Consider the following 27,847-nt stretch of genomic DNA (forward strand, 5'->3'; position numbering starts at 1 on the left):
TGAGCAAAACATAAATCCAAATTTTAACTTAAGGGTCCTGCTTCTGCACCCTGTTTCTGTATGTCCAGCTAATGTCCCAAGTAGAGTTTAATATAATATGGAGAAATATAACTCTATAATGCTGTCTATTAATTATCACATTTCTCAAGAAGAAACATTTCTCTGTAGTATTGTTTTATTTATTAAAGGTAATACAACGTGGGGTCATGAATTTGGTTCAAATGAACATAATGGAAGATTATGGGATCCTACAATATTCAGTGATCGTTGTCGTGGTTGAAATCGAGTCCAAATTATGAAATTGTAAATAATAAACTCTTTATGTTGTATAGCTCCCTCTCAAGGTCAATATAGCAATTAAGCTATAAAACAATGTTTCTTGACTGAAATCGACCGATTAGCTATTTCCGTTTGGAAATTATATATCACAACTGCATGTTCTGAGATGTTCATGGTCGCAGCTACCATTGTACAGGGCTATTTGAAATTCATCAAAACTTACCGGGAGCACCGGTAAATTTTTATATTCAATTGTTCTCGAAAGCAGAAGTGTTTCAGGAGCTAAATTTTCTAGTGCATATGAAACATCCACAGGGGCATCCAAATATATCAAAATTGTAAAGAATCACTTTCCACCCAATTTTCAAAATTTCCCAAAACTTTGTATTACCTTTAAAGGGATCGTTTAACAATGTTACCAGTGTCTGTGATATGGTGTAATATTGAAGCCCTAACTGCATGCACAACTACATATACCGTAACATTTTCTTTGGAAAGACCCATTAATTGAAAAAAATTGTTCATAATTACAGACGTCCATAATTCTGAGTAACATTTAGTATTGTGGGTAGTGTAAGTTGTCAAAGCTCAGTATGGCAGATTCAAAACCCTTAGCAACATTAGGTAAGCTAAGAAAAGCCACTTTTCACACTTTTGGATGGCATAGCTCAACACCCCCGTGCCATTTATCAGCGTACCACCCAAACTTGAGGTTGTCAGGATCAGACTACAGCCACACTGATTACCCCGCACTGTATCATCTATCTTTGTGGCGTTGGTGTATATTACCCCCCGAATCATCCAAATAGTGACATTATGCATTCAAACTTGATTAACTCTACGAATGAGAATTTTGCGAGATATCAATTAAGACACAGGAATAATCATACTTGAGATGTTAACCGATTAGATTTGACGCAACTTATCAATAGTCATAGACTGAAACAAGTTGTTAACAAGGCAACACTAAAAGATGCCATTTTGGATAAGATCACCAACTTACACCTGCACTACTCCCCTGTTCAACTAATACTGCCTTTAGGACGTAGTGACCACAATAGAGTAATATGGCATCCAAAAGCCAACCAAGTAAGACACAGATATCAAACTTGTCGCAAAACCATCCAACTAATGCGAGATTCGGACGTAAGATGCTTTGGTGACTGGATCGTCCATCATGACTGGTCTTCAGTATATAATGCGAATGGAGCAAACGCAAAGTGTGAAGCTTTCTACAGTGATCTCAACTCAGCGAACAACCTTTATTTCCCTTCCAAGTGAATTAAGGAACATCATAAAGATAAGCCATGGGTCACATTAAAAGTCAAAGAGTTGATCCATGAAAGGAGCTCCCCACTTTGTGATGTCATCAATGAATCGTTGCTCGAAGGAGTAGTCCCTATGCAGTGGAAGAAGTCAACTGTCTGTCCAGTCCCCAAGGAATCTCCACTAGCTATTGACAAGCTTCGAACAATTGTTGGGTGTTGGGTGACATTGTCAAGGAATCGACAAGCAGCAGTTTGGCAACCGACAAGGTGTCTCCACTACCCACTACCTTGTTAACCTTGCACAGTAATGCAGACAAGCCACAGACTGTGTCAACTATGGTGAAAACTGACTTCACCAAGGCATTTGATTTAGTGAACCACAACATTGCTGTTAGCAAGCTTCACCTAATGGGTGCCTGTCCAGCACTCCTCCCATGGATTTGCAGCTTTTCACACCAAAGGGTACAGGTGACGAGATACCACGGTGTTCTGTCAACATCCTTGATGCCTACTGGAGGTATGCCACAGGGTAAATCCAGCAAAGTGCAAAGTGATGCAAGTATCGTTTTCATGAGCGGCCATCCCCTTTCCACGCATTGAGCTGTGTAACAATGTTCTTGAAGAAGTCAAGGAGTTGAAATTGCTTGGGGTTATTATCCAGGCTAACCTCTGGTGGAATAGTCATGTGAATGAAATCATCAAGAAAGCGTTGAGGAAATTCTATTTGATTAGTAGAATCTCAAGATCAAGCTCATCAAGCAGGGGCTTTGGCTGTAACTGCTTCACAGGATCTAGCTCGAGCTGGCAGTGTAGCTGTCTGATACAACATAACACACAAGGTGCGGTAGGAGATAAGGAGAAAAATGGATGCTGCCTATAAGTGCAGACAAGGTTACGATGGAACATAAAATTCTGATGTTAATTCTCCTTTAAGTGAAGTTGTGCAGTCAATGAAATCTACTATCACCATACCCTTTCCATCACTCACAATGACTATGCATATTGAGCGCAACAAACCGGGCATACATAATCAATACCTTCCCCTGGTGCCTCACTGATTGAGACACAGTACAGATGCAGCCAGCGACCACAAACATCGCACTGCACCCATTTAGGTCGGGTGCTGGTAGGTGGTTTCTTTGAAAGGGCCATCAGACACTCAACCATGTCACAGGTTTTCCGCTGGTCAGGTGGGGGCACAGCGTTGGTGGTCAGTTTATTCTGGACATAAACCCTCATGTCTTTGGCATATTTCCCAACGCTTCGAGGATCAATCCCTCTTGTAATGGCAAGAGCATTCTGCAGCAAAATAAATTAAAAAAAAGAATAAGAAAAAAATACCGGTAGGTGAAATTTAAAAAGAAAAGAATATTTCAAACATCAAGAACATGGGAACTTTGGGATGATTGAAATTACCATATTATATTCGTCATCTCAGAATACAACTACCGGTAGATGGATGTTCGACTACACACAGTCAAAAATGACGCCTACGCCATAGAGTGATTTTACAAACCAAAGCAGAAGCTTATTTTAAAAATTCAAATTTGATTTTAATCCATTAACAGGTTCTCAGAATATTGTGATAAAAAGCTGTTTTCTATATACCCCGGTACATGTGTTACCATTTGAACTTTGACCTGATGACCCTAAAATCTAATCAGTTCATTGGCTCTGCAAGATACATACACTGTACATGTCCCAAGTTTGATAGTAATCCATCCGTCAGTATTGACAATTAATGCGTTCACAAGCTATTTTTGCATACATAATGAGCCCATGACCTTTGACCTTGTGACTCCAACATCTAATCAGTTCAAGATACATACATGACTTAAGTTTGGCAGTAATCCATCAATCTTTTCTTGAGATAACGCGATCACGAGAACGGGACGTAGGCCTACAGACGGACAACCAGAAAACATAATGCCTCCGGCTACTAATGACATAATCAATAAGAGTTTGGGCCAGCAAAAGAATGCTCTTATATTGGGTACCTTGGTTTATCAGAACTCTTTATAACAAGGTTCCACTGTACTAAACTGCAAAATAGAGACCTAGCAGTGCCCATTTGGCAACTAGAAAGTGGATCTTGGCCTTTATACATTTTCTCATTTTAACCAATGGGAACACTGTCACTAAGCCCCTGTGGGGGTGAGGGGAATGATGTCCTCCATCAAACACCTTAAGACCACATCTCCTAATTATTATGTAAACAGCATGAAACAATCCATAGAATCAAACTGATGGGTTAATCTTACCAACATGACAAATGCCCCACAGGAATGTCCATCTTCTTGCCTGGCAGACTGGAGCTTGCCAACCTTCCATGACGTTCCAGCTAGGTCTTCAATTTTCTCTGATCTGCATGCCATGTAGGCTCTTGAATAAAATTTGAAATCACAAAACATCATAATATTTCATAGCATACTCCTTGATTTAAAATTTACAATATGTGCATTCAATAAACATAAAATTAAATTGTCATGAAGGGCAGACAAAAATTATTGCCCAGGTAACAAGTACCATTTCAAGTGCCACTTGATTTCAATTAACATGTTTGCTGTTAGTAGTAGTATTAATTAATGATCAATGGAAGCTTGAGGTTGATCTAGTTTCTTATAAAAGCTCATTGCAACATATATGGCAGCTCATAGAGCGCAATCATTCATAATACAGAGTGAAATAAAACAATTGATTTTGTCCCAATAAAATGTTGGCATGACTTGTTGCATTAATACAAATTTAAAAAAAACATCAAGCAGTTATAGCCCAATTCTAGCGCCATGGTATAGTAACAAAAAATGAAGGGGGATGCAAATGAGAGCTAGTCTGAGCTACTCCTTCAACTATTCTTAATTCAATTCAACTTGGTGAAAAAGGTATGTTTATGAAATATGCTCAACTCAATGTGACACTATCATACATCAATATTGGTCTAGGAGTCCTTGCCTGAAGAGAAAACATTATTGTATATACTGCATTTATTCTAATAAAAGATTCCTCACTTGAACTTCTTTATGCAGTTGATGGATGTGTTGGGATTGGTTGGTAGGGAGTCCAGAACCGAAACTTCTCCTCTCTGCACATCAGCTGCCAAGAGTACCCAGTGACTCTTATTAACGTTGAATGGCAGAAAGATCCATTTGTACTTTTGCATGTTCACCTATAGATGACAGTATACAGATGTGTGAGCTAGCAACACTACCCATTGGGAACTCCATTAGACCCCCTTCTCTTAAGGACAATTTCTACAAATTTTGGTGAATATATTTAAGTGTTTAAAGTGGGATTGCACTACGGTACTTGTAGCTAGTACTAATGCCTTCTATAGCTCACAATTTCTAAAAGGTCCAGTTGTTCCCCTTTGTGCCCCCCCCCCCCTGCCACATGTTGATAAGATACAAAATTGGGAAGACATTTCCTCAAATATTGTCTGAACATTTGATGTAAACTTTGGACACATACCTGCATACATTCCTGTAGCCATGACAACCATGAAATAAAATGCATGTTTTTCATACTTTTTTCCTTGATTTTAACTAACCTGTCAATATTACATTGAATGAAGCTGCACCTTGGTGTTTTATTTTTAGGAATTACTAGTTTATTATGTTTCATTCAAAATGTTTCATTCTTCTTTTTTTCTTTTCTTTAAATAGCTGCGACGAAGCCATAAAATACAATAAAACTTTATTATATTGAAGAAAAAAGAAAAAAAACCTTTGAGGTCCAACTTTTTTTCTAGATTGATGTAATTTTTATATCTTGCATCAAAGTTCAAACATTGACAATTTGTATTCATACTCACAACAGAACAATATACATATTTCTGTATTGATAAATATCATAAATATAATTTTATTACATATTGATAAGTCAATGATATAGGGTATCTCTGATAGGATTTTGAACCTAAAATGACAAGATAGGACCATTAAAGAGTAGTCCTCATCTGCACACCCTCTCCAATTTCAAGAAAATCCATGGGTAGAAGCTCTTTGGCATAATAAAAAACCTCTTCAAATTTTTTGAGCGAGTGGATGCTTAGCTTTGGAATGAGCAGTGAATATACATTAAACAATTGAGAGAACCTCGCTACTAATCAAGCTTCAAATAAAATAAAAGAAATTTATTAACTTCTCATTTCAAAACTATTGGTCCCTTTGTTCTATAATTTAAAGAGGGTTATTATTATCATGCCTAAGAGATTCTACCCATGGAATTTCATCGATATTTGGGAGGTATGCAAATGACGGCTAGTACCTTTAAAAGTCATCAAAAATGTGAATGTTTGCGGCGTGTACATGCAGCTACAGTTTGTGTACCAATTCTTGATGATTGGCTCAATGCTATAGAAATGTCATTGACCCCCTGGGCCTGGGAAAGCTATAATAGCGACCTTTGAAACTTAAATTCAGAATCATTTGTCAGGCTGATGTACGTAGCTCATATCAACTTTTCAATGATGGGATCATATTTTTATTGTTTTGTTTATTTTTTAAATATTTTGTTTGCAAACTGATGTCTGGATTTGGCCTACTCCTAACTTCTAGTTAGTAGGTACTGATAATTAAAATAATATTGATAACCACATCATTTTACAGTTTTAAGCAAGTTAATCTAGACAACAATGAAACGTTACCTTCTTGAAGAGCCATGTCTGATACATAGCTCTCTGCCAGTGTACTGCAGCATACGAAGGGATTGGGAAGATGTGGCCACTCCTGTTGACATTAATTTCCTTCGACAGCAGTGCCATAAAGGAATTGAGAATCTGAAAATGGCATAAGGTAAAGTGGTTATTACAACAAATAAGAAAAGCATGTTCCTGATATTAATGAAAATTTCCATAAATTAGATTTTTTTCTTTTTCGGAGGGGGGCTATTTAGGTGTCTCACTAAGTTCTGTTGAATATTAACAAAATTGAGAACCATCAAGGAGCAAAGAAGACAGCATTAAATCTTTATATTTAGAATAAAAGGACATAAATTTGCTAATTAAAGAATTACCAAAAAAGAGAGAAATCTGTAACAACCATTTTCAAAGTTACTGAAAGAATGATATCTCTGTCTTGTCATGGTACAATTGCAATATGATTATCATTTATATAATTGCAAAACAGTCAGAGAAATACCCTCTGACTTCTAACTATAATATGGCCAACCAATATGTCATATCATCTTTGATGTAAGATCAATAAATTGAGAAGTGGCATGTATCTCACTCCTGCTACACAGATGAGACAATACATATGATTTCCACCTTCCCCAAGAAATGTGATTGACAAAACTATACAGAAATCTAAAATATATGAAAATGTTACAATAAACCATTTATACTCGTGGAAATGCAAATCATGCTCAACATTTCTTTCTTCATTGAGCCTTCAGCATTATATTGATTACAAATGATACAAATGCATATTTGGTTATAGTAAGATAAGAATAACATCTTTTGATAGACAAATTACCTTGTCATTTATCCAATTAGGGAACTGCAAGGACTTGAAATCTCTAATCTCAAGGGTCTCCCCGCATACTGAATAACGATTGTCGTCATTTAGTGAAGGAAGCGGTTGAATCTTGAGCCCCTCCAATTCAGGAATTATGATGCCTGCAACATAAACATGGTTGATGTCATAATTTCTATACAGTACTTTGAAAAGTGAAACAATAAATATATATTTATAGAACAGATTCTAGCAAGAGGTTGTCAATAACATTATAATATAATGTCATAATACGACTTTCTTTAGCTAGTTACACTATTGACCTTCTCCAGTATGCATCATCTGCATACTGGTATACTTTTCGTAAAGAAAAGGGGATACAGAATGTGTATTTACAAGAAGGAAAGCAACTTCAGGCAGGGCTTGTAAATATAGCCCATAGTACTGTTTCGTGTCACCATTTAAGCCTTATGTGTTTTACCTCATGACCCTAAAATCTACTCAGTTCATTGGCTCTGCAAGATGTCCTGAGTTAAATATGTCAGTTCTAATGAGAATGCGTTCACAAGCTGTTTTTGCATACATAATGAGCCCATGGCCTTTGACCTTTGACCTCATGACCCAAGAATCTACTCAGTTCATTGGCTCTGCAAGATACATACATGATCTAAGTTTGGCAGGAATCCATCAATCTGTTCTAATAATATGCGATCACAAGCTATTTTTGCCTATATAACGAGCCACATGACCTTTGACCTTGACCTCATGACCCCAAGAATCTACTCAGTTCATTGGCTCTGCAAGATACATACATGATCTAAGTTTGGCAGGAATCCATCAATCTGTTCTAATGATATGCGATCACAAGCTATTTTTGCCTATATAACAAGCCCTGTGACCTTTGACCTTTGACCTCGTGACCCCAAAATCTAATCAGTTTATCGGCTCTGCAAGATACATACATGACCAAAGTTTGGCAGGAATCCATCTATCGGTTCTTCAGATAACGCGATCACGAGAACGGGACGTACCGACGGACGGACAACCTGAAAGCATGAGAAAGCCAATTCAATTAACTGTAGCTCTTCCCCAAATTTGCTGCTGTTTACATACCGGTACCCTCTTTGCAGATATGATTAGCAATTTTAAAATACAAATAATTTACTTGTTGTGTGCTTTCTGCCACCTGCAAACTTCTTTCTGCTGCACTCTTTCAATGTGGCTTGTCGGAGCCTCCCTTTGTTGCCTTTGGGTAAAGTAAAAGTTATACAAGGGGAAAGAATTGCATGTTAAACTACATAGTCACTTTTGTAAAACCAAGAACTGTATAATATAACCTAAAGTAAAATCATTCCTGATAGGTTTATAAGTTTTACTTCAATGCTGAAGTCAACGTTTATGATATGAAGCATATGCTAAGTGATACAAATCTCCTGACTAATATAGAAAGAAAATAATTGTATTTTTAAAGTCAATTAAAGTCTGTCGGGACCGCACGTTTGATCACTCATCCTTTGAAACCACTGCCTAAAACCCTTGCTATAGTGTGTGTCAAATGATATCCCCATTCACATCATTATACAGTGTAGGTGAAATAGTGCCATCAAAGTTTTGGTGATCCCAACACTTTATTTATTTATTTATTTATTTCTGATATTTAGACAGGGTGACTTGTTATCACCAATAATGGTGGTCTTCCACGAGGCCCTGTTAAACATAATGAGGTATATTATAGTTTAACAAATATATATATGATAACAATATTAATAACAAATCTTGAACATAAAATTCATAACAGCAATAAACAATAAGTAAGAACATTTTTAAACATATATACAAAGTATTTGGTATCCTCAGAATAAAAGAATGGTTTGTTTGTTTTGTTTTGCTTTGCCTTTCGTTCAAGAAAACATTGTTGCATAATTATAATATTTTAATTTAACATTACAGCATAGACAGTAATTAGTTTTTTAATCCTATGAAAAGTAACTATTAGCAAGGCAAGTAAGAGAGTTCAATTGTTATATACATATTTACAACAACAAAATATATTACAGGATAGTAAATTACTGGATAATATGAAAAATGAATGCGTGTAATCTAGTATAGCAATTGAATGTACACTCCTAAATAACATTAAAAATACAAATATATTTATAGCTGATAACGCATTATATGAAATCCTTCTTTAGAGAGGCTATCTCTTACGTGTTTGTATCGACTCTGGTGCATTGCAAGTGCCACCGCTGTCTTTGGCTGCAGTCTGTTTTGAAGAAGCTGCTGTAAGGACAGACAGAGAGAGGAAAACTATGAACAAAGAGATCTTAGACAAATTAGGTAATTTCAAAAACAAACCTTGACACAGTTTAAACTTCAATGGTTTTCACTGCAATGTAGAGATGAAAAGAAAATATAAGTATAAAATCTCTTGACCTTTTCTCACCTGGCTTTGGCTTGTGTGCATCATGGCTGGAGTTGGCTCCTTATAAAAAATAAGATGAATCACATACAAGAGAAATGTTTAGTAAACAAATGTTATTCTTTAATTTCAAAACTTACAAAACCACATTCATGATATAGTGGAATTGAAAGCAATTTTTCTTTATTGGTGTCAAAGGGTAATAGCAACAAACTATTCTGTCCTGTAATTATACGTAAATGACATTTAGTAGAACATTTATGAAGGTTGATATTTGATACAATTAATATGGAGAATCCATAGATTTTTATTTTCATTTTATGTCACTATGCTCTACACCACTTTCTAATAGTAACGGTGACAAAATGTTTTTGTTTCTATTTTGTTTTATTTAGCTGGGGGTTGGGCAATACCAATGGGAAGAGTGTAGACTGGGGTTGGTTTGATGGCTGGGAATGAAAGGCTTAACCCTTTCTGCATCATTGTGTAAATATTAATAATTACTGCATGACTTCAACAAAATAGGAAGCTTAACATTGAATGGCCTTTTCTTACCACATAGGGGTTCATCTGATGCTTTGATTGGAGGTTCTTGTCCCGTCGGATCAGCAGCATCTGGCAAAGAAACATAAGTGCACATATCACTATTTCATTTCATTTCATTTATTTTATTTTCATTCACCATAAAAACATTAAAACATACAAACATGATATAAAGATAAAGATCAATAACAAGAAAAATACAAAAGGAAGGAGCAAAAAAAAAAAATTATTGGAATGTGGGGTTAACAAAAAGGGCAATTAGCCTTATGAACGTCAACCCCTTAAAAAATATACACTGTATTGTTGAAAAAAGAAAAGCAGAGAAAACCGGCTATTAAACACCAATAGAAAAGAGGAAAAAAAAAAAAAAAGGAGAAGGGAAGGGGATGGGGAATACATTACAAAGTGCATTAACTGATACGTGACATCATGTGAGGACACTATGGAGGTACCATGTTATTTTTAATAAAATTCTGCACTGTAACGTTTGTAAGTTTTTGCTCATTAACGATGATAGCGTAAATGTAAATGCTTAATTATGAGTGTTTCAAGAAGACAAAAAAAGCTGCAGGATCACAACATTGATCGACTCTTTCTTACCACATAGGGGTTCATCTGATGCTTTGGCTTTGATTGGAGGTTCATCTGATGCTTTGATTGGAGGTTCATCTGATGCTTTGATTGGAGGTTCATCTGATGCTTTGGCTTTGATTGGAGGTTCATCTGATGCTTTGATTGGAGTTTCATCTGATGCTTTGATTGGAGGTTCATCTGATGCTTTGATTGGAGGTTCATCTGATGCTTTGATTGGAGTTTCATCTGATGCTTTGATTGGAGGTTCATCTGATGCTTTGATTGGAGGTTCTTGTCCGGTCGGATCAGCAGCATCTGGTAAAGAAACATAAGTGCACATATCACTATGGAGGTACCATGTCGTGCATACACTGTTGGCATCCAGCACATGTCAGCAACTTTTTGTTGTTGTTAATACTGCAATGAAATCCATGTCTCTGAATATAAATGAGTGAGAAAACACATTAATTCTGAAAAGACTGGTAGTTGAAAGGTTTCTCTAAAGTAAAATATTTGTAAAAAGGTAGTATATTCCTTTTCGAGCAAAATCAAATTCTATTGAACTTTGTAGGAAAATCGCGAGTTAGTAGTGACCTAGTATACAAATGATACAAGGAAAACATTGCAAATTTCAGCCATCATTTTGTCTATATGTTTTCATGAATCCTAAATGTCTCATTTTCAAGGATTATCCTGTAAAAAAATTAATATAGCATTACGAAACTTACGTGTTTGTATCGACTCTGGTGCATTGCAAGTGCCACCGCTGTCTTTGGCTGCAGTCTGTTTTGAAGAAGCTGCTGTAAGGACAGACAGAGAGAGGAAAACTATGAACAAAGAGATCTTAGACAAATTTAAATTTTCTTAGGATATTTCAAAAACCAACATTGACGTGGTATATAAAGCTAAAATGGATTTGACTGTATGTCAGAGATCAAAAGTTATAATAGCTATTTAATTAATATGAAAAAACAGAAAAAGCAAACTACAAAACAAATGAAAAGCTTACTGAAACAAGATTCTACGTAACATGATCGTTCATTCGTTCATGTCTCCTTAGATCAAGATTAAATCTTGATCTTCGGAGTAGTTGCTACAGTAGTTGCCGGGGTGCGAGATAGGACTCTTGTAGCGTGCCCCCATTTAAAACAATTATACAATCATACCTGTCATAACATGATGACCTACATGTATGCAAGAGACAAGAGAATAAAGGTACATGTACAAGGTGATTGCAAAAGACATGGAAAGACAGGGTTGGCATATTTCTCATTAAGAATCGTATTTCCCACTCAATAAGAGAATCCCTTTAAAGAGTTTCCAAACCTTTGCGTGTTTTTTTCCGTTTGACCCTGGATCTCCTGATGCCAGATTTGCTAAGAGGTGCATCGACTTTCTTTTTCCTTTTGCGGATGGGCAGCTGCATTGAAACCGTAGAGACGGATCTGTGCCGTTTTTTTGTCTGGCAGCGCCTTTCATCCACAATAAGGCCTCCTTCAGAGAACAGATTCTCCCTGATATAGTGGATGGTGGCATCAAGCTGTTGCTCCATAGCCAGCAGGAGTGGCTCACTGGTGCAGAGGTAGCTCATGTCTCTAAGCAGCATCAGCTTCTCTCTGCAAGAGACCGCTGTCCTTTTAAGAATGCTGCCCTTCTGGATATTGATGGCACATTCCTCAAGGCCATCTTCTAGGTCAGCGATCTCTTCCTGCTCTGCTTCCACCGACACGTCCTGGGTCGACTCCAGAAAGGACTCAACTTCGCTGTCCAGCGTATTAAATGGCAGACCAAGGTAGTTGGATGGGAGAGACATCCCCTCTACATGGAGCATGATGGCAAACATGTGTTTGCAGGGTCTTCTCGATCTCAGCCAATCCATACACTGACAGCAAAGCGAGTTATCCGTCAGAGTGACGGCATATCTCCGACGGCCCATCATTGTTTCACTTTTGACCTGCATTATAGAAGAACAAAGAATTGTATAAATGGATAGAAACATATATACATTTATATAAAGCTATGGTTAGTATTTGTTTAATATCTGATATCTAAAAGATTTTAAAAATAAACATGCAATAACTGGTATGTATTTGCATGAGTATAGCATTTAGCAATGTGCAGCAAACCAAGGGACACTTACACAATGAAGTTGTGCATTAAAGACAGAGGTTATTTTCTGGACAGTTGACATTACATCCCCCTGCTAAGTTTTTTTTCATTTAAATATAATAAAAGGTAGCATTTACCACAAAACTTTGTTCTGCAGTTCTTTCAATGTCCCTCTTTCTCAGACCATGTGCCGATTCTAGTCGCTTCAAACAGTGCATCACAAATCCTGGAGGCCTGTCATGTAGGTACTCTGGGACTTCCCTGCTGTAGGATCTGCCACATGCAGAATTTGCCTTGCTGTTCGCAATGATGTATCTGTCATAATTACAATATGAAGCAATTAAATGTATTGGGATATTTGCAATAATTAACCATAACAGCCAAACAGGATTACCCGGAATAGCTTGAGGTCTTTTGCTTTTCCGGGTATTTATTCACATGCTTGATGTGTTATAAAAATCAGAACAAGTGTAGATTACGTATTTAAAAAAATAAATTGGTGTTTTTATTCCTGCATGCCTCATTATATTTATGATGGATTGCAAAAAACTAAGTTGTTGAAGTACTATCAATTAGAAAGGAATTGAATAGTGTTGGTCTTTTATAAGCTAATTAATTGACCTTCAATGAAAGTCTTACAGATATCATTTAGGGTCAATTGTAATGAAAATATTATATTAAAATATTAATAAATTCATCCTTAAACTATGATTAGGGAAACGATGGATGTCTACAATATAAATCTGCCAAGTCCAAAAGGCATAACTGCATTTTCAATACTGCATCATGAGACATTGCAGCGATAACAAAAACAAAACACAAGAAAGATTACCGAGTCAGAGTCCTTTTCAGGGCTCCTCAACCCTCTCTCTCTCTCTCTCTCTCTCACATGGTGCACCCGCAAACCTACTATATAAAACGCAGGAAGTTGCCCAAGTTATAGTTTGGATAAAAATAAAATGCATGTGAAGACCATTCTTATATGTTATTTCATCTGAACCCCCCCCCCCCCCCAGTTGTTATTTTGCTAATTACTTTAACCCGGCTTGAGTTTAAGTTTAGTCTAAATTTGGTTTGAAGTTATAGCGTGCCAATAGTTATCTGAAAATATAAATTGAAATGCCTGGTTTTCCTCCAAAAATCTATTTCCAGATTGTCAGAATTAATATTTTCAGACATGTAAAACTGATTTGGAATTAATTCCAACAAATAATGTTTTCAATTGATTTGTGTACCAACTGGCTTCCCATAACTTTAATCCAAACTCAGACCCAAGCTGGGTTTAGAGCAACGAAGTATACTATTAACTAGAAGAATTCTAGCGGCTATAATTTCTCGCGAGCATCCGCCATTTTGCTTAGTCCTCAACAATAGAAATGTCGCTTTGTATGCGTCAGTGATTTGATCCGATCATGGAGCTGTCCTTATATGTGAATAACCAAAAAACGACCTAAAAACCCTCCATCCGGCAGGCGGGGGGGGGGGGGGGGGGGGGGGGGGGGGGGGGGGGGGGGGGGGGGGGGGGGGGGGGGGGGGGGGGGGGGCGCTGACTTATCCAAATAAAGAAAAAAAGAAGAACAGGTTAGTGTCACACTCTTCTTCAGTGGCCAATTGTGACAGATGTTTAAAAATTAAATCCGTTTCTGATGCAGACACACATAAGGTGGTCTGCATCTGGCCAGACGGATTTCAAACTAACCCGTTTCTTGAATAATGCCTCTATGTTGTTGCTTCAAAAGTGCGCAGCTATAGCGATGCTGTGCGTATGTAGCATGCAACAATGCGATGTCATATCTGATTAAGTAGATATGGGACGTGCACTCTCGCTTATCCTTCCTGAGCCATAGATGAAATGACGCCTTTACTGCGCATGAGCAAGAAAGTGACACTATCTCGTTTCTCAGCCTTGCGCCCACTCCAATTTGACTGAGAGCACGGAGGAGTGTGTTGTTGGAGAAACCACGACAACCTATTTCTATGGGCCAAAGTTCAATTCTCCAACCATTCTGCTCAGCCTCTAGGAGCAGCTATTTGTATATCCTGCTTTTCTTCTCGTGAGCTCGCTGCATATTTGCCTCATGAGGTACCGTCAGCTCCAGAAGAATTGCCCTCTTTGAAGTGGGGGACCAAATTACGACATCAGGTCACAGGTTTGTCACAACAATGGCTGGAGGAAAAATCAACTTCTCCCCCAAGTTGATTCAAATGTTCCAATTGCTAGCTCCATCAAGGCAATTTAAGTCCTCTGCCTTCTGCCTAGTATAGCTCCATGCGCACATACAAGTATACACACAAACACACACACAGATGAATATCCACATCTATATTTTCTAAAAACAATTATTTAGGATGTATGAAGTATCTTTGGTAATTTCTGAAAGTAAGTTGAAATTTTGACAAGAATGTGATTTGGGGGCATTTTTTGTTGTTGTGTGGTTTCAACCCATGCGGCAATGCCACTTACAATGATCGCACAATCGAGAGGACTATAAACATGATGGCGGATTGCCTAGAGCGGCGGGAACACGTCGCGCTGTGTTGAGTGATCAGCTGTAATCCTCCTAGTTAATAGTATATTTCGTTGGTTTAGAGCCCTTCACATACTCACTTTCTTCTTCTGTCTGGCAGATACTCAGTGAGAAGAGCAGATATCATACCAGAAAGAGGGAGGGATGTTCTGTCTGCCAGGAACTTGTACTTGAACACCCTGTTCTGGCACTCTACCCCATTGTTGGTGTGAGCTGTCAAGCCTTCTTCTACACGAAATGCCCAGGCCCAGCGCTAATAATGATAAAAACATAAAGAGGGTTGACATGTATTATGCCAAAAGAACAACTGTATTATATTATCATATTACATATGATTACATCGATATCAGAAAATTGTGTTTTCTTATCTTTCCTTTACTTTCAATGCTGATTACTAAAAATAAGCATGTTATTGCATATTTATGGGTTATCCAATTTTTAGTTGAGTTGTATTATTTGCTTCCTGGAGTATGTATCAGTGCAATTAAGGCTTTGTGTCCCAAACATTACTTCTAAAAATATGTATATCAGTCGCACACATTACAAAAATCTGATTGTTTTTTAAAGATTTAATCTAGAATATATATTTGTTTGCACTGTATCATTTTAGAAAGTAACACAACAATCAAATTGTTCTCCTATAACCCTCACCTCCTGCTGACCAATGTACATGGGTGAAGCCTCCAAAAGCACCTTGGTACAAAGCTGCAATGTCAGACATTATTGATTTATTCTACATGCGATCATTATATCATAATTAACCTAACAGCATAAACTTCCTCAAATCACAAGAACAATATTCTGTAGCACAATCCATACTTGACCTGTATACTGTGATTTGATAGAATTTACATACCTTACAATGAGGGAGCCATGTGCGTGTTATCCATCTCTGAAGACGTTCATTGTTCCTCCATACTGTCGAATGCTGAAGCTGATTCACAGCTAGTTCAAACTCATGCGGGGAATTTGTTTGCGCACAATGGCGAAGAAGTGCTAGCACAGTGTCTTTCGATGACAGAACTCCATTATCAGCCTTGCTAACCCACCTTAGCCAAGCCTGCTCTCTGTGGAAGTCGCAGATGTATGATCTACATTCTACATGTATTAAACAAAGAAAAATATGATGAAAGAATTAACAAGTGCCTTATTTGCGTACAATCACCTGAGCAAGGTCACTTGCCAAACTACTAGGCAGTACAAGCCGCAGGGTCTGTGAACTGAAAAATAATTTGTATGCAAAGGTTGACCCTTAACCCTATCTAGGGGGAGGGGGGGGGGGATGCAGTTTCAAAATAGCACGGGCTAGATAGGGTTAACTCTGTCAGGTGGTCAAATTCCATACTTGAACCAGTTCTCCTAAGTATGGCGACACCCCAGTTACAATTAGATAAATTTTGGCATCATAAAACTTTTTGGCAAAGGTGTATACCATTTGAACAACTGAGGATCCCTTCTCCTACAGAAGATTCCTGCTAAGTTTAAAGGTAAAGACCAGTAATGGAAACGCCCCAATTTCAAAAAATGAAATGGAAGCTCTTATTACCAATCATGTGAAAGAATATGTTTTGAATAATACACGATGATACAAATGTTGCCGGGAAACCGCCTACTAATTGATATATTTGGTAAATTAGTTTATCTATTGGTATGTGAGAGATAAAAACGCATGTGTCGTACATGTGTACACGTAGTCCCATATACATCTTTCTGTGTACAGTGCTTGTAACTTTAAGAAGACTGGGCCAAATTTCTTATCATTTTGATGATTCCAGAACCATGCAGTACATGCATCTATGCTAGATGGTCAACCTTTTCTGATTGATTTCACAACGTTTCTTTCACAATGCAATCGCATGACCATAGCTGGTCTTTATCTTTAATCAAACTTCATTTGTTAATTTAAATGAAGAATTAATTCTCCCTTCCTTAAATGGAAAATCGATTTTAACGGTTAACCCACAATAAACTTCCATGACCACATTTTTTTGCATAAGTTATCCACAAAGGTATCCAAAACAGTATACAAACCAACTGGGTTCTGGTTCTCCTGGACTTGCGGAAAGATATTTGAGAAATAAATTACCAGGCATTGTAAATTGTCAACCTGGGGGGTCTTCCATACAATTTGGGATTAAACACAACTCAAGAAAAGCAAACATATCTTGATTTTCAGCCAATCAGAATCGAGAATTAAACTAGATGCAATTGATTTTTAAAAGTTGCGTTTAATCACATCTTTTATGCAAGATTCCCCGGGAAAACGATACTCGGTCTTCACAGTTTTCTACTACTTCCTACTGCAAGGAGAATACTACCCCAAGGCCCCAATCGAGGCAAGTTTCCCTGAGTTGAACATGCTTGTTCCCTATTGGAAAAAGAGCCCCTTCCCCTCAGCATGAGGTCTGCCAGAAAAATTTCAAAAAGGTACAGATTTTCCCAGTTAACATACTTAACTGGTACACCCCTTCAATAAATATCCGTAACTGAACAGAATAAACCTTTGGAAATATGATACCTTGTATATTTTGTCCACAAATTATTCTCACATTATTCACATCCTATCACATACATAGCAATTATTGATATTCTCCTCCTGATAAATAAGCTAAATTTTGTCACTGTGGCACTATGCAGGTAAACCGCGTAAAAAATTAACAAAATTGCTCACTTAGAATTGATTCATAATTTTCAGATGAGCGGTTGAAATCCTTTGTTTTAAGCTAGAAGTCAACCAGGTAATTGTCATACTTTTTACAGGGCTAAGGGAGCTCTCTGAGAAGTTGTGGGAGTTTAAGGCAAACAGATTAACAACTAAAGAGGATAAATGGTGTTAGAAAACTAATCCCATGAGCTTGCTGTTTCTTAAAAAAAAAAAAAAAAACCAAAATCTTAAATGGGGCAACTGGGCTTTTTGTCATGAATGTATAGATCCTCTACCCCCCCCCCCCCTCCAATCCTGGACATTCCCTGCCAAGTTTAGTGACAACCCATCCAAGGTTTTTAAGAAGTAGTTAGATTATAAATACTTTCTAGACAATGCGCTACACACACAAAATGGAAGAAATAAATCCCAACAGCTCATGTGAGCATAAAAACGTGAATCATTACTATATTTCTTTTTCGAAATTGTAAATAAGCAAACCTGGGAAAACTTCCTCAATTGCCGAGATCTCCCTTTCGCAGAAGTCAGTCATAAAACATGCTGGCTCCCATGGAAGGTGTTCCTCCTCCATCCACTGCTTGATGGTCTGGAGGCCTCTGGTGATGGCAGCTCTTGTTTCCGCCTCCACTATGAATTCAGCTACAACACTGTAGCCAACATTCGTACGGACAGCAAGGAAGAATAGGGGAAGTGCATACTTGGTTGTCCGATATGTGGCATCCAGAAATGTCATATCATTTCCATACCTATATGATTTCAACGATACAAATAAATGCAAACCTTATCAACGGTTTGGAAGGTGAGAGGGATGACTAAACAAGATATTACAGATTGGCATTCCTGAAACAAAATTTAATGTTCTGTTTGTACTTTTAGTTACGATAACGGGATATAATTTTCCTACATGGATAAAAAGAATTCTTAACTTCAACTTTACCACCCAATACACAAATATATTTTCCTTATCAAGTCATGAAATCAGCATAAAACAAAGAAACCATTATTCAATAAATAACTATAAAACAATCATATATCATAAACACAATCATGTACTTTTGTAAAACAGGTTGATTCCAGAGTAAACTGAAGCTATACACTTATTTGCCAGAAAACTGAGTACCTGTATGTGTGGAAGCATGCATCCATAAATCATAACACTTTACCATTATACAATCTAAAAAACGAATCCCAGCATCGGTTTGTTTTTAAAATATAATGAAACCTGTCACCTGTGCAACAAGTGCCTCTGAAATGCAGTCTGGTGGCAAAAGAAGAATTCCCTTGTCCCTGACGATGATGGGATGACCTCTTCTTCCACACCCGAGATGACATACGTATCTCCAGTGGAATCTACATTGCCTGAGCCTAAACTCAGGCAAAACTTGTCATTGGGAGACTGCTTCTTCCACTTTTCAACTTCCTCCTTCAAGTTAGGGACATCCATTTTACAGAATCTGGCAATAAAAGAAAAAATGTATTTGTTAGAATACAGTAACATTTTAAAAATAATACACTTCATCATTTTTCTCTTGCCATGTCAAAGCACAACAAGAATGTCAAGTTGTTTAGAACATGGGGATGTCACCAACAGAACAATAATAGTGTTGAATATTGCAATTTTAATTGCACAAAATATAATTAATAATTTGGTGAATAAAAAAGTTGTGCACCAAATGACCTAGATGGGTTTAATTCTTGATACATTAGATCTTAGCAAAATGAAATTAACAGAATAAAATGTGAAAAGTACTAGGAATTTGTAATCAATTTCTTTGTTTTAAGGTTTGTGATCACTACAGATTTTTTTCTGCTAAAGCCCTTCTTAAGTTTTTGTGTGGATTCTATTTCTTTTTACATAATTTTAACCGACAGACATTTCAAACAGTGATGTACACACATTGTTATTACACAAGTGTGAGGCGTTAGTTTACGATTAAATTCAGAATGCTCTCAATACTTTGTTGTGATCTTTACATTCCACTACTTGCAAAATAGATAGACTTTAATTTCCAATACAAAGTCATTAAAAAAAGTAATCTGCTAAATAAATTGCTTTTAGGCTAGTGATCTTTGAGAAACCTACTATAAAAATAACCAATATACAAATCACAAAATCTTCAATATATCTGTGTAATAATATAGAGATATCGACTGCTCTCAGGAACTTGCACATGGCACGCCTCTGGGTCATGGCAAGATATGCCCTCCCTTGAGCCGATAAAACAGCCAGACCTCAAATATTAAAGCAGTCGATATGTCTTTTATATGCCAAATTGAAACGAAAATCTACCAAGAATCCTTTCATTGAGTAAATATTAGTTAAAACGTACAGAAAATCTGAGAAACTGTCTATTTATCTTAGCTGGAAAGAGGACTGAAAGTTTCAATCATTTGGGAATAGCAGACAAAAAGCACTGTATGGTACGTGTCTGCGCTTGCACAAAGAAAATTTTAACACGTAAACCAATGGGGATCTGCATAAGCCCAATTGATTTAAGCGGCGTCTTATACCCGGGGCAATATGGCATATCACTCATGAACTATTGACCATTTGTTCGTCAATTTCAGGGAATATCCAAAATCGCTACTGCAATTTCGACCAATCAGATGGCTAAATTTCTATAGAGAGGTTTATAATATCAAGCATTAAAACATCATTGGGTAGAAATTACAACTAACATTTATTTTTATAATACTCACCAGAATCTGTTTCAGTATAAATCCCATTTAACCAGCAAGCAAACCATTAACAATAGTTGATTTCATTAACACCAAAGAAAAGAGTAACAACACTACTTGCCATAAATGTTACATTATGCAAATTACCTTTTCTTTTATCATTCATTTTTTAAGCAACTATGGAGCATGGAACTCATGCAGTTAATTCATATCTATTAATGAGAAGCAAAGAAACAATCAGAAAAAATAGCATTTTGTCTGTTACCTTTGGTTTTAAACTCTGCTATCCATATTACTCTGATCATTGTTCTTGTTTACTTACAACATCAATATTCAGCCATTGTTGGTGACAACTTTTTCGCATGGGATGAAAACAATATTACATTTAACATGGCATGTGTCTGATATCAGTTCACCTCCACCAGAGAACTATTGAATGGTACAATGTCATGACACATAATCAACGGTATAAAGTGAGGAAAGGGCATAGATAATGAAGCAGAGTTTGAAGCACACTGGTATCTAACTAAAGGCATAAGCAGCTTTTTCTTTACAAAGATGCAATATACAATATCCCACACTTAATTAGAATGGAAAGAAAAGATATGTAACTATTCAATACAAATTTCTGTAGTTTGAATGTGTACAGAAAGTAGTGAAATGTGTCTGTCCTTTCATTTCTACATTTTGTGCTAACTTGGCACTTCTTTCACTTGAAATATTTCAGATACACTTTAAATTGGTAGATGCTGGTATGGAAGACTAAAAATGAATATATAAAAGAAAAATAAATAAACCAATAAACCACACATGAAATATACAAATTGTTAGTATATCCATCTATCCATCACACCCTCTAGTATTATGATGCTAGAGAGCTTCTACAGGTAATATTTTAACCAAACTTAGGTGGGGCTGAAAATCAGAGCTACTCCATTTAACAAATCCAATATAGATGGGAATGAATGAAAGAGTTGATGTGAATAAGAAATGTGTAACAGAAATGTGTAAAAAATAAATGAATAAACAGCATCTGCTCATGTTACTGGCAATATGTGACAGTCATTGTGAATATTGTTGGCTGTATTTGTTTAAAAAATAGATTCAAATATACTAATAAATATATTTTCCTTTTTAGACCATGGACCAATCATGGGGTGGGGATGTTGGAATTGGGATGGCATCCCACTAGAAGTAGAATTAGGTCATCTATACACCCACCCCCCCCCCAAAAAAAAAAAGTTTTATTCAGCCACAAGAGGATGGATCTTGACTCATGCTTACGTGAGTTAATACTAAATAATAATGTGCAATTTGCAAGCAATAATTAATACACAGCATCAAGATACATACTTGTAGCAATTATGCTATTCTTATTCATACGCATCAAAGCAAGCATTTGGTAATTCTAAAAAGGTACTGTACTACACACTCTCTCTCTCTCTCTCTTTTCTCATTCAGTGAACAAAGGTAGGACAAACTATTAAATGGTAGAATGTCATGACACATAATCAACTGTATAAAGTGAGGAAAGGGCATAGATAATGAAGCAGAGTTTGAAGCACACTGGTATCTAACTAAAGGCATAAGCAGCTTTTTCTTTATGAAGATGCAATTTGCAACTTTCCAAACTTACTTAAAATGTAACTATTCAATCAAATTTTGGTAGTTTGAATGTGTACAGAATATAGTGAAATGTGTCTGTCCTTTCACTTCTACATTTTGTGCTAACTTGGCACTTCTTTCACTTGAAATATTTCAGATACACTTTAAATTGGTAGATGCTGGTATGGAAGACTAAAAATGAATATATAAAAGAAAATAAATAAACCAATAAACCACACATGAAATATAAAAATTGTTAGTATATCCATCTATCCATCACACCCTCTAGTAAGGTCACAGCAAAGGTTTGCACAAAGGACGCAAAGCAATACGTCGTACAACTTACTATTGAGACGTTCGTTTCCTAGGAATCCTGTTCAAGTCACAAGAGAATTCAAATATACTCTGGGATTTATAATTAGTACCAATATAAAAGTTGTTATTTACATATACATGATTAAAAATATTGACTGAAATTTAATATTTGTAAAAATCCGCCTAAGAGTTGGTAAAGCAATGATTACTTATTAAATTGTGTGGGTTTGATTTGGTGATTCTGACAGAACTGAAGATGCTACCCTGTATCAGTGTAGCTTTGTATTTTCTAAATCAAATAATCAAGTAGTTTGGTAGTTAATGTGAAGTGAAGACTATCATAATGACTATGTACATGTACCTTCATTATTTTTTTAATTTCATACTCTTGACTTTAAAAATATGGTGATAATTTTTTCTCCTTATATCATAGTTGGTTTTTCTTCCATGATTGAAAGTATAATATCGTAGGGACAGTTGCTACTTTTATTTTGACCTTTTTTGTGTCAATTGTTTAGCATGTATAAGCCGGTTTCATTCCGTTCTTGTTTTCTTTTACTTAATTATTTGTTTTCTTTTTAGTTCCTGTAATTATTCTAATAGTGTATGTATTTCAGAACAAATTACCCAAAATTAATAAAGAACGATAAAGTTAAGATATGAATGTTGAGCCATTACCGAAGGTGCATTTTAGCGGCATATATGCGACTAGCAAGGACTTCATCTGTTGGGTAGAAGGCTGTGTCTGTCCCTTGTGGCCTAATTTCCAGATCCGGATACAGAACAGTCTCTACATGGATTCGAAGGTGGCGCTTCATCTCCTGGACACTTGAAACGCCATGCCCAACCAACTCAGTCAGCCTTTGTGACAATCTCTTATCGATAGGCTTGAGAAACCCTGTCATCTGTGGATTATAAAAGTTAAAGAAAACAAACACATGTCACTTTGCTTGTCACTTTGCTCGTCTTCAACATGCCACTGACTTTTCTTTTATTGCCGAAAACATGGCTCTTTTGACTCCAATTATGCCCCTAGATGACCAAAAAATCTCAAAATAAAAGGCATAGGTATAACAAACAAATTATATCAAGGTAAGCATAACGACATTTGGTCCCTGGAAGAGGAAATGTATAAAGATGTATTTAAGTATGAAAGATGCTTACTTTTTGTACATGTTTAATGTACAGTAAATCAATGTCTCTTTTTGCTAGATGTGATCTCTTAACAGGATAATAGAATATCTTGCCCTGAGAAAATTCCCGTACCCCAAAAGGAAATAAAATTAGGCAAAATAATTTCAAATTTAATAACATATACAGATACAATGTACCCGCAGGTCAAAGAGATTCTTAAATTACCTTTCCTACATCATGGCATTGATGGTCTTCACTGGAGGGGAGCTTTATATAGATGCGCTTTTCTGTCTGCAGCTCTTCTCCTTTTGACAGTGCATCTCTGATTTTTGCACTCACAGACTTTCTTTTCCATGTTGTGGCATCTGGAGCAATCTGTATTGAAGAAATAAGAAAAATGTACCGGTAGTCACAATGACCAAAGCCAGATATTAGTGATACATTTATTAAAGTTTTTTAACAATTGATTTTGAAACCGGTTTAATCATATTCAGGCCAAAAGGGGTTAAATTTACAACCCTCATTCCACAAAACATTCCACTGTGCCATGGCTGCCGTTGACCATGTATTATGCTTATGTACAAAATACTGACTTTTCTCACAGGCTGCAAGAAAAAAAATTTGTTCTTTAAATGTTCGCTGTGCACTGAACTATCCAACGCCAGACTATTTGTATTGAATGCATATTGCATCTTGTGCCAAAACGCGAATTTGGCGATCGACCGAACGTGCCAATCGGCGCAGGAGGAGAACAAAGGGTTAAGTATACTCTTCTATACTTTCAAGGTGGAGTGTCCCTTTTGCAGACTGAAATTATTAACCTGTGTAAATCCTATGCCTGAAAGTAAAATCAGGATTACAATCAACATAAATCTTCAGATACAATAAAAATTACCTTGAAGTCAGGAAATCTTATAACTTCCTTCATCTCAATTGCAGCTGGACAGCCTTTTTTGCGAGACGGTTGGAGCATCCTGTACCTTCTCTTCAGAGGCAACGGATGATCTTTCTGCAAGCATCAAATTAACATTTTTATTCAGACAATGGAAAGAGAACTTGAAGAAAACCAAAACCCAGCTGTCAATTTGCAATCAATCAGTATTAAAAATTATCAGTGAAAGTTTGAAGAATAAAAAATAGGAAGAACTATTCAAGACCTCTTAAGTTTTTAATCACCATCTCTATGTGGACCCATAATTGGCAACTCCACATTAATAATTAAGTTGGATTTCTTGTGGTAATTTTTGGTCAGCTCTCACAAAGACTTACATATTTATGTTTTTTGTAAGATTGATTAATCATGTGAGCTTGACTTTTCAGGTAGACATGCAGAGTTATTGGGACCCTAAAATGATCTTGGAGATGGACTGACAGCTCCACTTTTGAAGAAAAATGAAAATTTGAAAACCAATTGAGAGTAGTCCCATATGTGATGCCACATATCCTGGCCATTTTTTTTTTCTCCATAGAGTCTGTAATTATTAAGCTGTTTGTTAATGCACAAATATGTTTGAGTTAGGATCCTTTAAAATCACATGCAGAGCTATAATATCAATCTTGAATAAATGTTGAAAATAAACTTGTTAATTTCCTTGACTGTGCTCTTCCAGCAAATCATGTTAATTCTTTCCCTCAAAACAACCATTTTTAAAATGTATCATTACTCCCACTATATTTTAAAAAGCGCCTACAGCCATAAAATGGCAGCTGCGACCAAGAAAATATCAGAATATCCAGTTCTGATATATATGCTTGCTCAATACGAAAAGAGAAATTGGTTGGTTTTAATAAAGAAGTATTTTTTTAAAGTCAAAGTAATATCAATCTTGAGAGAGCATACACAACACAATATAAAGTCTATCATCATTTAGATTTTCAACAAACTAGCCTCGATTTCAACCGCGATACAGTCATTGGTTTATTGTTGGATCACAAATGCTTCAAATATATAAGCATTTAAAGTCTCTCTTAAGTGTTGGGAGCCTCGAAATTTGATGGCAAAATTTCACTTCAATTCTGTTAAGACATGAAAGAGGATGTCATATACATTCACCTCTGCAAAGATTTGAAAAACAAATGTGTTTGTAGACAATATTTTGATGAAATCATACATACAATACGTTTGTTTTGAAAATCCTGCCAGAAGTGTGTAATAAATGACATCCTCTTTCACATCATGATACAAATTAGGTTGAATTTTGCCAACAAATTGTTGGTACTCCCAACACTTTAGAGGCTTTAAACAAAATCCATAACCCCATTCCAAAACTTTGTAACTTTGTATGACCTTAATATACTTAGTATGCATGTACGAATACACAGAGTGTACATGTAAATATACATGTATATCCCACAAACCTTGAGCTCATTCTCCTTTTCTCTTTCAGTTCGCCTCTTTTGTGTCGCATGTTTATTCCTGCCAAACATGCAGGAATTTGTCCTCTTGTATGAGGACACAAATGGCACGCCATCTGATGGCACTAGATCCCCAATGTCTTCAAATCGTATTCTCTGCGGCAATCCTAGAGTGGAAACAATTTTAAACATATATTTAAATTCCTTTAAATCTAATATGCGAAATATGACATTAAATTAACAATACAAATTCCACTAATAGTTGCATCACTATACAAATTGTCAATACATAGGTAGTTGACATAGGGTGAATTATAACCGCCAAGTTGATCTACATAAAAACATTATAACAAGTTAGAGATAATTTTGGAGCACAATGATCTTTTGTCAAGTTTTTTGTGATGTCATAGAATTGTGTAATTAATTATTATAACAAAATGATACCTTCCATCGCACCTCCCATTGGCAGTGGCTAATTATTTAATTCAATTCAATTCATTTATTTTTCCTCTTTCAATCGTTCATATTTACAATGATCATGGTACATCTTAACATTTATTTATATACATCTAGATCAATTTGCACAATACAATACATTAAAAAAATAGAAAATAAATTGAAAGGGAAGAAGGGCCGACTAAAAAGCAGAGCTTGTACGGTGTAAGCCCCCTGCAAAAGTAATTATTATGAATTATTAATTTATGAGAAAAAAACAACAACAATAACAATAACTGATTCAGTAAAAATACAAAAAAATACTTTAAAACGCAATACATTGATAAATACATACATGTTTATAAAAAGAAACAATCAAAGTTGCATAAAGTCACACTAAAAATTATGGTATATTTGATTGGGGAATACAATGCTTTCAAATCTCCTTTTGAAAATTTGTATCGAATTACACTGAATAATATCATTTGAAAGAGAATTCCACAGTTTTGGACCTGTAAAAACAAATGTGTTTTGTGCAAAAGATGTTCTATTTAATGGTAGATGAAAAGAGCTCGCCTGGCGAGTGAGGTACATGAATCGAATCATTTCTTACGAACATATCATTAAAAGGCAAAGGTAATTGTTTAGTGTTGATCGAGCTTGTAGTTGTACATTAACTGTCCAAGCTGAAAAATATACAAGTCTTTAATTTTCAAAATGTTATTATTTAGAAAAAGATGATTTGTGTGTGCCCGGAAATCTGCATTATTAATAATACGAATTGCTCTTTTTTGTAATATAAAGAGTCTATTAATTATAGCATTTATTATTGGATACTGATCTGAATTATGACAAATTAAAGTTGTATTAGAATCTACTATTAATTCTTCTTAGCTCTAGATCTAGATCATAGAATTTATGCCCTTTGTTGAAAAGTCAAGCCAAGGTATACATAGACCTCTAGATCTACAGAACTTCTATAAATACCGGCATGAACATACCACTCGAGGAAGAGAGCTCTGGAGCTTGCTGACGCTCCTCGGCCTCGGATCCACCTTGTACTGGAGGCTCGAGCTCGATGTCGTTGGGCTTGAGTCTGTTGAGAGAGCTGTTGGGTAGAGTCAGATCAAAAGAAGCCTTTTTCTTGGATTCGATGTTGTATTTGATGGCAGTCTCGATCTCAAACAAGTCTTGGACTCTGTTGGCCTCTTCCACTGACGTGACATATCCTCTATGGCCATCTTGAGAACTGGAAACTGCAGTCCAAACAGACTCCCATGGCTTAGGCTCCATTTTGGCAAGTTGGACTGCTATAGCTAGTGATCGAGCGCGTAAGCATGCAAGAGGCTAGGCGCGGCGATGCATGGCCGGCGGGCCCGGCCCGCTGGACCACCCGCCAGCCGATCGATGGAAGTACTCTGACAGCTGACATACTGTACGTGTGTTATGATAGAGTTTGTATCGCGCGCGCTGTATAATGAATATGC

General features: G+C 36.3%; 1 protein-coding gene across 1 annotated transcript; it reads right to left on the reverse strand.

Moving 5' to 3' along the window:
- Positions 1-697: 697 nt before the first annotated feature.
- LOC105444050 lies at positions 698-27,834 on the reverse strand. The gene is made up of 24 exons (XM_030999161.1): positions 27,362-27,834; positions 25,929-26,092; positions 24,466-24,579; positions 23,796-23,945; positions 23,115-23,341; positions 22,468-22,494; positions 19,812-19,817; positions 19,067-19,291; positions 18,318-18,583; positions 16,029-16,270; positions 15,253-15,425; positions 12,782-12,959; positions 11,862-12,489; positions 11,264-11,335; positions 10,563-10,850; positions 9,975-10,034; positions 9,444-9,482; positions 9,209-9,280; positions 8,166-8,246; positions 7,022-7,164; positions 6,193-6,324; positions 4,556-4,713; positions 3,809-3,929; positions 698-2,846 (listed from the first exon to the last, which is right to left on the reverse strand). The coding sequence occupies exons 1-24, from the start codon at positions 27,651-27,653 to the stop codon at positions 2,541-2,543; spliced, it is 4,164 nt and encodes a 1,387-aa protein (XP_030855021.1). The 5' UTR covers positions 27,654-27,834; the 3' UTR covers positions 698-2,540.
- Positions 27,835-27,847: the final 13 nt, after the last annotated feature.

Source organism: Strongylocentrotus purpuratus, unplaced genomic scaffold (genome assembly GCF_000002235.5).
Source record: "Strongylocentrotus purpuratus isolate Spur 01 unplaced genomic scaffold, Spur_5.0 spur5_scaffold_5, whole genome shotgun sequence".
Taxonomy (NCBI): Eukaryota; Metazoa; Echinodermata; class Echinoidea; order Camarodonta; family Strongylocentrotidae; genus Strongylocentrotus; species Strongylocentrotus purpuratus.